The sequence below is a fragment of the Didymosphaeria variabile genome (genome assembly GCF_027946475.1).
Source record: "Didymosphaeria variabile strain IMI 356815 chromosome Unknown scaffold_1, whole genome shotgun sequence".
NCBI lineage: Eukaryota > Fungi > Ascomycota > Dothideomycetes > Pleosporales > Didymosphaeriaceae > Didymosphaeria > Didymosphaeria variabile.
The window spans coordinates 4,855,071-4,868,102 of NW_026611620.1; the positions used below are offsets into that span (position 1 = coordinate 4,855,071).

The 13,032-nt window shown below is 50.1% G+C and overlaps 5 protein-coding genes across 5 annotated transcripts; 2 read left to right on the forward strand and 3 right to left on the reverse strand.

Annotated features, from left to right (window-relative positions):
- Positions 1-13: 13 nt before the first annotated feature.
- N0V89_001577 (uncharacterized protein) lies at positions 14-2,286 on the forward strand (the record flags this gene model as incomplete). The annotated part of the gene is made up of 2 exons (XM_056210388.1): positions 14-809; positions 956-2,286. The coding sequence occupies 2 exons, from the start codon at positions 14-16 to the stop codon at positions 2,284-2,286; spliced, it is 2,127 nt and encodes a 708-aa protein (XP_056077210.1).
- Positions 2,287-4,464: 2,178 nt separating this feature from the next.
- On the forward strand, positions 4,465-7,053 carry N0V89_001578 (uncharacterized protein; the record flags this gene model as incomplete). Its single annotated transcript, XM_056210389.1, has 4 exons — positions 4,465-5,414; positions 5,727-5,996; positions 6,050-6,066; positions 6,770-7,053. 4 exons carry the CDS (start codon positions 4,465-4,467, stop codon positions 7,051-7,053), a joined length of 1,521 nt encoding a protein of 506 aa, XP_056077211.1.
- Positions 7,054-7,137: 84 nt separating this feature from the next.
- Positions 7,138-8,165, reverse strand: N0V89_001579 (uncharacterized protein; the record flags this gene model as incomplete). The annotated part of the gene is made up of 2 exons (XM_056210390.1): positions 7,138-7,676; positions 7,727-8,165. The coding sequence occupies 2 exons, from the start codon at positions 8,163-8,165 to the stop codon at positions 7,138-7,140; spliced, it is 978 nt and encodes a 325-aa protein (XP_056077212.1).
- A 455-nt stretch (positions 8,166-8,620) lies between these two features.
- On the reverse strand, positions 8,621-9,801 carry N0V89_001580 (uncharacterized protein; the record flags this gene model as incomplete). The annotated part of the gene is made up of 4 exons (XM_056210391.1): positions 8,621-9,077; positions 9,133-9,296; positions 9,451-9,479; positions 9,525-9,801. The coding sequence occupies 4 exons, from the start codon at positions 9,799-9,801 to the stop codon at positions 8,621-8,623; spliced, it is 927 nt and encodes a 308-aa protein (XP_056077213.1).
- Positions 9,802-10,584: 783 nt separating this feature from the next.
- Positions 10,585-12,216, reverse strand: N0V89_001581 (uncharacterized protein; the record flags this gene model as incomplete). The annotated part of the gene is made up of 4 exons (XM_056210392.1): positions 10,585-11,086; positions 11,144-12,089; positions 12,129-12,136; positions 12,209-12,216. 4 exons carry the CDS (start codon positions 12,214-12,216, stop codon positions 10,585-10,587), a joined length of 1,464 nt encoding a protein of 487 aa, XP_056077214.1.
- Between the last annotated feature and the right edge of the window lie 816 nt (positions 12,217-13,032).

A 13,032-nucleotide genomic window follows, 5' to 3' on the forward strand; every position in this document is an offset into this window, starting at 1 on the left:
CGCCGCTGCGGAAATGCATCGTCGGCCGTCCATTGCCCACCGCCCAAAGACCTCGTCTGCCGCCGACGACAGTTCAGCGCAGCCCCGGGCTTTCGAACCGAGCATGAAGCGGACTGCTTCGCAGACATTCAGCACCAATGGCAGCGACGCGCGCGAGGCCCCCAACGCGCTGGGCGCCGTCCACGAGGGCATGAGCGAGGAATACCACTCTCGCCATGCCTCGAGTGGCTCCAGGTCGCTGTCGCGGGCGACGTCGATGTTTGAGGGAGGCTTCAAGCAGATCCGCCGCAAGCTGTCGTCTTCGTCGTCCAGGCGGCCCTCCATAAGTGCGATATTCGATGCACCGGGTCCTTCGTCTTCTGCTTCTGCTCGAAAGAATAGCTCAGACATGCTGCGGTTGCCGCTTCCGCACCACGATTCTGGCCTGCCCCTTCCACAATTGGACACGACCACGCCTCCTGTGAATTCCAAGATCTCCATGCTCAAACGCTTCTCCAGTCTCCGCCGTCGACCTGCCGCGTCAGGCCCGTCTGGTGATTTTGCCAAGTACAACCCCATGCCGCCGCCTATTCCGTCCAACTATCCTTCACTATTACCTGGATCAGCTGCGCGCCAGGCTGCAGCTGCGGCAAACGACGCCCGCTTGTCTCAGATGCGCCGCGAGCAAGAACAGACACGTAAATTCTTAGAAAACGGATTGTCGCAGACGAACGTCGAAGAAGTCGACAACGACAACGAGAGTGGTGTGGGCATGATGTGCTCCTCACCCATCGTCCGCGCGGATAGCGTCCTGCAGGAGAAGAAGATGGGTAAGTTACTCTCACCCCTCAAGATGTCACGAACCGTGGTTACGCACGAAGCATGACAAAGTGGAGATCTCCACACAAGGGAATACCCCCACTCATTCTATCCCCGTTCTCAGCAAAGTATGTTCAACCTGCTAATGACACCTCAGTCGACCCGCTACAAGTCCTACCCGCCGAAATTACTACTCTTATTCTTTCGAATCTCGATGCCCCATCTCTCATTCAGGCAGAATTAGTTTCCAAGCACTGGAACGATCTAGCAACCTCTCCGCATGTATGGAAAGATGTTTTTCTACGACGGTTCGAGCCTACGGTACACGTTTCACCGACTCCAATCCAAATGGGAGGCGTTGGCGTGGGCAGATTCACTAAGAATGGAAGGCATGCACCAGCGCAGGATTGGAAGCAAATGTTCCGAACACGAAAGACGATTGACAGGCGATGGAAGGCTGCCACTCCGGCCGCGATCTATCTCAATGGACACACCGACTCCGTTTACTGCTGCCAATTCGACGAGACCAAGATCATCACGGGGTCGCGTGACCGAACGATTCGCGTATGGGATATGACAACGTACGAGTGCATCAAGGTCATTGGCGGTCCGACACATCGCCCTGTTAACAACACCCCTCCCAGTATGGACACGCACAGAGCCAAGGTTGTCAACAACCCCTCGCTCAATGGTACAGAGAGGGGCAACGACATGTACCACGTGCCTGCCGATTACCACGACGCTTCTATTCTCTGTCTCCAATACGATGATAGCATCATGGTGACTGGCTCTTCGGATCACACATGTATTGTCTGGGACATCACTGGCAAAGACTACGTCCCAATGTACAGATTGCGTGGTCACCAAGCCGGTGTCCTCGACGTTTGCCTGGACGACAAACACATCATCTCGTGCTCCAAAGATTCCGCAATCATTGTTTGGGATCGCCTAACTGGTCGACAAGTCCGCACTCTGACCGGTCACCGCGGCCCCGTAAACGCCGTACAACTCCGAGGCAACCTGCTCGTTTCAGCCTCGGGCGATGGTGTAGCCAAGCTGTGGAACCTCGATTCGGGTGTCTGCATCAAGGATTTCCCCTCCGAGGACCGCGGTCTCGCAGCCGTGGAGTTCTCCGACGACGCCAAGTACGTCCTTGCCGGCGGAAACGATCACGTCGTGTACAAGTTCGATGCCCAGACGGGCAACACGCTGCACACGTCCCAGCGCCACGGCGGGCTCGTCCGCTCCCTCTTCCTCGATGCCTTCAACGGCCGCATCGTGAGCGGCAGCTACGACCAAAGCATCCGCGTAGCGAACTACTCCGACGGCGCCGTGTACGCCACGTACGAGAATTGGACCACGTCCTGGATCCTCAGCGCCAAGAGCGATTACCGCCGCGTCGTGGCCACGAGTCAGGACGGGCGGACGCTCATTTTGGACTTTGGGTGGAACGTGCAGGGTGCGGGGGCGCTGGTGGGCAATGCGTGAGTCTCGCTTGCATGCATTTATTGTTGCTGCGGTGATTTACTGTGTTGAAGTCTTTGGCGCCTGCGCCGCTGCTGGGTGACGTGGCTAGAGCTGACGAGGCGCACGGCAGGAGAGGAATGCCCGTTCACACGGCCGCGAGACATCCCGTCAGGGGGGAAGAGGCTGTGGGGATGGTGGAGGTGGGTGATGAAGAGGGGACAGAAGAGGAAGGTTGATGCAAGTGAGGGGGATGCCTACCAGGGGGTTATGCCTGTTTGCGGTAAGAGAGCGAGGATGCGCAGGGAGTGCTGCCTTATATGAAGGGCAGCTTCACTTTCGAAAATGTGCATTCTGTAGGTGCGTCTGGGTTCTTTCTTTTTTTTACCTTTTTTTTTTTTTTTTTTTCTCCTGGAAGGCATGGCATGGCATGGCATTGCTAGTACTTTTCACATTACTTACATATATCCCCATCGTTTTCTTTGTTCCTTTTGTTAGGCGTCGGGTATACCGTAGTGTACTAGCAAGGAAAGGAAAGGAAAGGAAAGCAAAGCTGGGCTGGACTGGAACTGGGAGGCGTTTTTTGCGCTTTTAAAGGCATGGGATCGAAAGGAGGGATGGATGGTGTTATCTGCATAGGCTGTGCTTCGGCATTGAGATGGTGTATATAGTAAGGGCTTTGTGTAGTCGGGTGCATGACGCGATATCCTTATCTTTAGTAGATTAATCAGACTTTTACTTTGTTAATGAGCTTTGGAGGATGCGCAAGGGTGGTGGGTGATGGAAGGATCTGTTGGTGGTCGGAGCGAGGATGTGAGAGCGTATGATATTGTGAGAGAGATTACGCTGCTTTGTGGTGAGAGAGAGAGAGCCTCGTGCGGTGCCTTCTGTGTGTGTGTTTGCTAGGTTATCGATGGGTGCATATCAGTGCTTTACAAAAGTTGCTCTACCACTTTATCATAGCTCTGGTTCATAGATTTCAACAAATGAGTATGAACGCTTTGACCTATAGCCAGGTAGGTTATATTAGTACGAACATATTACATTGGTTTGTTGAAATCAAAGTGCGTGACTCAAAGCCATTTTGAGGTGGAGGAGGAGGAACTTTTACCAATGACTACATAACAGGTGTTCGAGATCGATTGTAGGTCGAAAATTTACTTAGGCGCTATAAGATCAAGAATATAATGACTGTACTATAGGTCTGGTCGATTAACGTGTGGCCTCGGAGCGCAAAGCGAGGAACAAGCATTGGGAATAGGCTCGGCTGGTACCATAAGATCCAGACCCCGCCACCTGCACATCTTCAGCTTCCGTCTACTTTACACACTACTTTTCTACGTTCTGAGCATTGTGACTGATACTCTCCACCTTGCTTGAGTACATCACGAATGTCATTATTATACTTCGCCCGCACTTCTTAAAAGTTGAACCGCTGCTGTGTGTCTCGGCCTCTACGCTGGTCTATTCTGACTGTCTAAGTCTGTCCGGCGTAAGTATTCTAGCAAGATGTTTTGTTACCGTGTGCGACCGTTTTATACAAAACCGGGATGCCATAGCGAAATGTCGAACGTTGCTGAGGGCCTTAGGGCCTCGTATCCGATGCTGAGTCTTAGGGTGTCGACCAGTTTGTACGTGTGCCTTCGCTACGATACGAAGGTATACCTCTATCCGCTTATTTCAGTTCCGACATGTTGGGTTCTAAGAATATCCGATTCTGGCTCCAAATTTGCCGTACGGATGATTGGGCTAAGTGAGTGCAAGGGCGCATGGGCTCAACATACTTGTTTGTCCTATCGATGCATGATTACATAGGCGTGCATGTAGTTGTAGTGGTGGCCAAATTCCTTGGTTAACTGCAATCTAAAAACTGTGTTCATGCAGGCTCGTCCACAAATCGTTGAGAGGCTGGGTAGGTACCATAGGGTCTAGACCACTGGTTGCATGTGGTGCTGGCTTGGAGAGGTGTGACTGTACTTGACCCCGCCACGTTCACGCCGTTTACCTTTCGCCCTACTCTCCTTCAATGGTGCCATTCCTTCTTTGCTGCTATTCTAATACTCCATCACTCCTCCAATAAATTTCAAGCGATTTCATTACACATAGCCTTCTACTTGGGCTCTGGCTCGCTTCCGCGTGTAACTCAGCCTTGTTCAATTTTGCATCATGTCACATTATCTTCATTCCGACGAAAGCAACGCCATGATAATAGGAAAAGAATATGAGGCTTCGAGGAATGTTCTGTTAGGCCAAGATTCTGAACAAGTGGGTACTTTCGTGCATGCGCCTTTGGAGCATGGCCAGGGCTACACTGGTATTCACCTGCTTCAGATCTGCAACGATTCTACCGAAGATGAGATCCGCCTTACGATATATCATTCGTATGAGTGGGAAAATGATGACGCAATCACTTATACATGCCTCTCTTACCGATGGGGGGACGGTCGGGCGACTCGACGAATTTTCGTGGACGGAAAAGCGAAATACGTCCGTGAAAATCTCTTTGACTTCCTGGCCACGTGGACTAGGAAAGGACAAGACGTGAACAAATGGTTCTGGATCGATGCCCTGTGTATCGACCAGAACAACGCAGCAGAAAGAAACCATCAAGTTCAGGAGATGGGTAACATCTACGCAACGGCCAAAGAGGTGATCATATGGCTTGGTAAACACGCTGCTTCTGACCAATATTTGTGTGCGGTGTTTTCGACCCTCAGGCAACAGGTACTAAGCAACAACGATTCAATATGTCGTACCCCTGATCAAGATCAAGCCTTTCATGAAGCGGGAGAATTGCTCAGTGATATGATCTGGAACGAATATTGGAACCGTGCTTGGATCTTACAGGAGGTCCTTCTAGCCAGGGAGAAGACTCTAGCCATGAATGATCAGACAATTTCACTGGAGACCTTCTTTCAAAGCCTCGATGACTACGGCATCTCCTCTGGACAAGGAGACAATGCGTGCTTGGATATGAAAGAGGTGATGAGCAAGCCTCAAGACACTCAAGGCCTCTCCCTAATCTGCCTCTTATCTCAATTTCGTAACAGACTTTGCAGTGTACCTCGAGACCGAGTGTTCTCGCTTCTCTCGATCTGCACGGACGGTTATCAATTTGAGGTGGATTACGAGATTCCTACGGAAGAGCTTATGTATCTGATTCTACAAATAAGCTCCGGAAATCTATGTTTCTGCACTGCGGCAACTGTGGCCCAGAATTTGATAATTGAGAATCCTTCTCAACCGACAGACGTTTGTCCGGGCTCCCAAGGCTATCTTCTAAAGGACATCCTAATTCGAGATCTAAGATGTAAAATGCAACGTGCCCTTTATATGGCTGCCGACAACATCAACCACAGAGATAAAGGATCGAGTATCATGGCAATGTTCGACTACACAATGTGTTTGGAGCTCTGTAGTCAGAACAATTTCATATATGTGTCTTGGAATAACAGCACCAACAGCCAGGATATGCCTGTCTGGACGGACACAATTGACAAGCATGGTGAGAGAAAAACCATCATTGCCTGCACATATGGAGATGGATTCGAGTTTCTGAGAAAGGGATTCCTGAAGAAGGATTTTGAAGGGGGGATCTTAATGCGGAAGCACGAACGCTTTATCAGGGGGGAAAGACCAAACACACTGGCTGCAATGTTCGAGGAAGACTTTGAAGAAGATGTGCAGGTGCAGATGCCTACATTTCGATGTTCGAAGTCGAAAGTTCCACCCTGGTAAGACTCAATAAGTCGAACAGGCCCAGTGAGCAGTCGACTAACTATGGTAGGTTTGGACCCCCTAGACGTACAAAGTGGGCTGTGCAAATTTCGTTCAGTGTCCTGGCAAAGCTGGCTACTGGCCCAATTGAGCTTTGTCCAAAGACCTGTTGTCACTGTTGTGCTGTGTCTGGAAGCAGATTCAAGGTACACGCTGCGGAAGATTGAGATATACAATACGGAAAAATTATGGTAACTTACTCGCCAGTACTTATATAATACACGCTCTAATAAATACGGCCTATGCGGATACCTAGAAGAGGTAGATTTAAGTCTTAAAGCTTCCTGCATAGGGTAGGTTTTTACAAAGGCTTTAAAGGGACAAAATTACCGATTTTAGTATATCAGGAACCAACTATGGTAAAGTTATAGAGTAATATAATAATGATGAAAGAATTACTCTGCCGAGCTTACTTGGAATACCTAGGCACTATAACGCTGCTGTCTGTTGTCCATTCACGAAGGAGCTCGTATCTAGTAAGTCACCACCCTCGCTAGTCGTAAGGTAGCCAAGGGTGACACACTAAATACGAGCTCCTTTGTAAAGGTTTAACTTCGGAACGGAGTCTCTCCAACTCTGCCCTTCATATTTTTAACCACGGCAATTCCGATTAAATCGTCGTCACTGCCTTCTCCACCCCCTAACAACGGCCTATCTTCTTCGCCACAAGACCATTGGTCAACCTCGAATGCTCCTCACAGAAGAAGCAACCTTGCAGAAGAAGTCCTAGCACGCGCGGCTGCCAGTAGAGATGGCCCACCACGACGTGATAAGATACTACTGAGTGAGCGGATCGACCTCAGCGGCAGACCGGGATTCGCAATTTCTGGAGACTGGCTTAAGGCTAAGAACATTGGAGGGCCGGTCCGGAATCTCTCCGAGGACGGCATCTTGACTGAGCTTGGTAAGGTGGAGCAGGGGCGACTGACCAAGTCGGCTGCTGCTACAGCCACTAAAGAGGAGAGGAAAGAGGGGAAATCTGTATTAGGTTCCGCGAAAGAGTCTTCCTCCTGAACAGCGCTGGATGCGGATTGTAGTGACTTGTGGCCGGACTACGCCTATTGCGTGAATGCATAGGGACAGCCGTCGAAGGGTTCTCTAGACGGCTCTGTCTCCCGCACTTTGCTTGAAGAAATCGAAGTGTCTGTTCTCCCAGTCTGGCAGCATGGGATGCTCGAGGTACTTTTGATTATCCGACCACGCACCATGTGGCCGCTGACGCTCTAAAGCGTGCAGTTCCCGAATCCACGCAACCCTTTTTTCCCAAAAAGCGTCTGCGTCCCAGGCACCTGTGGCCCATCTGCTATCGACATAGTGCATCTGCAATGCTCTCCAACGATTGATGCTCTGTCGAAGCCAATCGGCATCTCCGTGTTCACTCTGCAAGTACTCGATCGCAGCGGCAATCTCCCCCGGGACGCGGATGCCTCCAGACCAGATGTTCTGGAAGACTATAGGGTCTTCGACAAGTTTTCGCTGGAAGAGAGGCGCTTCTGCTTTGTCGTCCGAGTCATAGTATGGCACCCATTCCAGACTCTCCAACTTTTCTGCTATCTCTGATAGGACCTCCTCTGCAGGACGACTGGGCATATCGTCCCAATATTTTCTGCCAATCTGGGTCCATTCTATGATTGACTCTGGGTGTTATTAGCATATAAGGTCCTCAAAGTCACTAAAGGTGCCGTACGGTCTCGGATATTGTAAATCAGACTCGTGCCATAGCCATTCTGTCCACACTCCGTCAGCTTCAACATCCACGGATGCAACCACTTCATTTCGTTTGGATCATCGGTCTTGTAGAAATCGCCCCATAGCAGGTCGTTCAGGAAGTCTGGGTCGTCAGGATGCGAAAAGTAAGTCACGACTTTCGAGCGCGGAAGAAGCTCCACGCCCCACTCTTGAAAGCCCCAGACGACTTCACTGCGAAGCGCAGGTAATTGCTGCACCAGACCCAGGACCTCGGACTCGTAGCCTAATGATCGCAGCTGAGAGAAGGGCAGAGATTGGTTATCGATGGGAGGCCGGATCACGTCGCTAGCTGAGAGATAGCGCATCGCGATCAGAATGTCATAGATCTTTGACATGCCTCCGATGAGGCCCTTGTGCTTTTCCGCAATCTGCTCCATGTCTGGATACATGAGATTTGGCCCGAAGAAATTATACGAGAAGGTTGGCAGATGCAGTGCGGCACAGTCAGCGCCTTACGCTTGCTTAGCGGGTCTTACTTTCTTCTAAACAAGACGCGATGATTGGTTCTCTCTATGTTGCTCGGTTGTTAAGCCCCGAGCCAACTTTCCCCTTTGTCGGGTCCAAGGCGCACAAGGCTGCTACTAATCGCACAGAGAAATAAAGTAGCCGCCGCGTGCCGTTGTAGGAAGAGAGCAGTATGTTGAGCGTTTTCACTTTCATAGCACGTGGAGGTCGCCTCAATACGGAGTATTGACAGAATCGGCTGCTATGCTGCGTACATACAGCGCTGCTTCTACAAGTAGTGGAACGGATGTACATATGTACTGACATCTATGATCTAATCCTTGTCTACTGCCGTAATTGTAAAAGAAGGCTAAAGAAAGCCTACTTATCACGGCTGCGTAAGCCGCTTCTGCATCCACCTCTGGCAGGAGTTTAATTCCGTTCCCGGATTATACCGCGGACAGGTCAAACTCCAGATAAGGTTACCACTGATGTTATACAGTAGTGCCTCAGCGTATTTCTTGAGATCAAGGCAGATCGACTGATCGTTCTTGTACCTCTCCACAGTTTCTTTATACTCTTCAACCAACTCAACGACCTTGGAGTGACAGATCTTCCTCGCCTCTTCTTCACTGACAGAGTATTGCCCCATGATGACCCAGACAGCGTTGACGATATGTGGCAAGTTGTCCCGTTTCGCCAAATCGCGTTCTTTATCCCACGAAAATAGATCGTTTGCCAGAGCAATGGCTGCACAGGCCGGTGCTGTATCTTTGTTACACTTGTCCATGTCGCTTTCTGGGATCGTCAAGCCCATTCCGAACGTGATGAGGCCGAACATGTGCCTTCCGTGTCGTTAGAATGGTTACAGGAGCAAACGAGAGATATAACGTGACTGACATCTGTCCAACATCCCATACTCTGAAGGGAATGTACTCTTCCAGACTCTCGAACTGTTTTTGGCGATCTCGGCTGGACGTGAGCCGCAAAAACTCAGCCCAAGCTTTCATAGTGACCATTGCGCGAGGTCGGTCGATCGCCGCCATTTCCCTGAACATCTGGGCCTGCATATTGTGTATACCACTTCCTTGGGGGTTCATATGCCCAGTTTCGGCGGCTTCAAGAAACAGCCTTATGCATTCATTTATTGACTCAACGAGCTGAACCGTGTCAAAGATCGCGACCTTAGTTTGGGATGTAATATCTCTCTGGGTTTACCTGATCATGGGCCATGCTTTCAATGGCATCTGAAATGTAAGCATTAAGGACAGAATCTGGCAACGCGTGCTTACCATCGTATAGAAATGCAAATTCGTTACCATACGCAACCATTTCGAGGCGTTCCGGTCGACATTCGGGTACGTCCACTGACATCAGGGGATACGTAGGATCAAGGCCGCCTTTGAACTCCCCCAGAGGAGCGACAAAAGCATTCCAATCCTCTTGAGCACGGAACGTTCCAACATACTCTGCTTCAGAGAAAAGATTCTTCCGAACCGGGATGTCAGAGATAAGTCCTTTGGAATCAAACGATGATGGGTCGACAATCTTAGAAAACTGGTACTCCATAGTGAATGGGCTGTGTATTCACTCAGATACGAAGCGTGGAAGGATGCGATAGTGAGCTCATTAAATGTATACACAGCTGAGTGAGCAGGACGCCAAGTTAAGCAGCTGATTGTCGCTTTGGAAGCTTATTGCATTGAATCTTCTGGAATTACTTGCGCAAGTCGCGCCTAGTTTTCCACCCTGCTAAGATCCAGCAAGGGTACGTACTATCCTTCCATTACAGGCAAATGCCGTCAGATCGCTCCAATGTCCACGGGTGCTGCCTGCAGCACGTGCAAACAAGCTAGAATAAGATTCATCAAACGTTCCTGTGCCCACGACTGCATGCAAAGCTTTTTACACATGTCAACGCATGAAGTCCGAAGGAGGCCTAATCGCTTGACTTGGCTATGAAGCTGCTTTAATCACTGGTATAAAGTTTTCCACACTCATCGATGCATGAAGTCCGAAGAAAAAGCCGCCGAATTTGGCAATGGTCTGCATTCTTCACCGCCGAAACCCCCACCGTGAGATATATGGGAAAAACAAACCACCGAGTAGTGATAACAACTTCTACAGGGGTGCTTGTTGCCCGATAGGGGCCAAAATTTGCAAACCGTTACCGTAGGGAATAACAGTGGCGCCACCGTTGCCGGACCGTACCGCCCGTAGTCAGCGCAACATGCAGAGCCTCGTGCTTTCTAAACCTTATAGGGTAACGATGATATGAGATTCAGCCTTGAGGCTACATAGGAAGACAAAGCTGCACAACCTAGACACTCTACGTTGGCTAATCCGCTCTAATCATGTGCCGACATTCGAAATTTTCCAACCCGACACTACCTTGCTCTGAAAAACTTGGGACGGATCGTATTTCTTCGAAACCTTGCAAATGAAGTCAACATTTTGCTGACCGTAGCTCTTGAGTGGGTCCTGTGTCTGATCCACGTAATTCAGATACTGCCAGGCGATATTGAGACCTAGTGATTTCGCATATGCGTCCAAGGTAGTGTAAAACGTTGTCAGCTTCTCCCGCATGATCTTTTGTTGCTCAGCAGTTTCCGAGGAGCCAGTGATTAGCCACATCAGCGCATTTTCCTTGACGTTGTCGAGCCCGAGTACATTGCCTCCACGTTGAATCGAGTGTTCCGTGAAAAGGGTGGGAACGGGTTGAAAAAGACACTGGGTCGTGTAATTTCCTGCTGGCATCTCACGTTTGAGTTCCTCAACCAGTTCGTCATGCAGTAAACCCGCTTTTTTGATGACTCTCACATCATTTCTGAACGTGAGGGTAAACCAGACTTGCCTGAGACTATCAGTTAGACTTTTCTGGGTCAGGAGTAGGGTGCATGATCATACTTACTGCTCATCACTAGGAAGCAGGTAACTGTTTGCCATATTTGCCATGGTTCTCGTCTTGACGTCGTCCATAATGACTGGTATCTTCAAAATCTGCTCAAATGCTGGTGCATTGACGACTCCATGGGTATCGACCACAACGTGAGCGACCAGAGCGTCCGATGAGGAGCTAGGATTGAAGGTGTAGTTGATGATATATGCGTCTTCCGGGTTCTTCTTATTGTTGTTCGTAAAATCGACCATAGCTTGTGCAAGTTCGTCCCCTTTGCCCCTGACCGCGGCGCGTATACCACCCCAGACATCATGTGCTGGAAAGGTATACATATCAAAGCGGGTCACGATGCCAAAGTTTCCAGATCCTCCCTTAAGAGCCCTAAAGAGGTCGGAGTGCGACTTAGGGTTCGCATCAATAACAGAACCATCAGCAAGAACAACCTCAAAGTTGGCTACATTGTCTGTAGCCCAACCATATAGACCGGCATAGTACGAATTACCACCTCCAGTTAGGAAGCCGCCAATGCCAACGTTACCATCACGACCACCAGGGACGCAGACGCCATATTCCAGAAGCTCTTCGTAGACGTCACCCCATCGTGGCCCTGGTTGGATTGAGGCAAGCTTAGATTGGGGGTTGTACGTTACAGTAGTCATTCGGCCCAAGTCTATGGTGATCCCATTGTGAATGTCATTGGAGCCCGTCCATTGGGTGTGGCCACCACTGCGAAGGGCAATTAAGCTGTTTGCCTTGGCAAGCACCTTGATTACGCGCGAGACGTCTTCGGTGTTGCGGGGTTGGACGATGCAACTGGGGTGCAGTGGGTTGTTGGCCGCCCAGTAAGAAGATTCGCGGTCCACGTAAGCGGCAGACCCGCGTAGGAGAACCAGGTCTTGCAGTCCTGCGGCGAAGAGTTGGTCACACTGGAGGGCTTCGTCAGTATCCATGAGCAAGACTACGTTAGTTTAGCAGAAGAGGATAAGAGGAGAGTGACGAACGCCGCTGCGTGTGCTTGCGCCCCATGCACTTGCGCTATATAAGAAGGGCAACAGCAACCCAGTAAGGCTGTTACACAATAACATGTTGAGATTCCAAAACCCGAGGTTGTGGTGTGTGACTGTGACGGTCTCAGGAAACGAACTCGAATGATTGCATGTCCCGCCCGGCTATATCTCAATCATGCATTGCGTGTTACCCCTGCCGAACAGGCCGACTTTTTGTGGTCAGATCCATGACCCGTGTTGACTACGAGCGTGGCGATTGGGCTCAGTGACCAGGCGCCGCACGAACGCGGGTCGATTTGCATCAGGTCAGATCCTTCCATCGTAACGCCACATTGGCGCATACCAATCCTTGTGTACGCCCTTCACCATCAAAATCTTCCCACGTATCTTAGCAAATCGGCGCACCATGAGATCAATACCATATATCGACTTGCGCGCACTTGCCCAAACACCAGAGCGGACAAAAATATATCGAACTAATCAATCATGGCTTACATTCGGAATAGATACCGGCGGATAGCATAAGCATCAGCGGCCTCTAAAGGGTTCTGGCGAGCTGCATAGGCTAAATTAAACCTTGTTAGCAGAGACTGTCCAATCAGAAAACTAACGGCTTCCCAAAACGTGTCTTACTGCCTAGGTAACCTTGTTGATCAACCTGGTAGGTGACTGTACGAGGAAGCTGTAGCTCGGAGATAAGCTAACGCACCAACCCAGAAATGGGTGTATGGCGCCGATTCTACGTCTGTCGGTACCCTTAGCTTTTCTCGGGGAATAGTATAGGCCGCAGCTACAGCGTGTGGCTGTTTATTGTATGCAGAAGATTACAGAATGGTTCGACTACCCCAGCCACACTGTAAGCCACGAACCGTCCAGATGGGTGGCACGGGAACT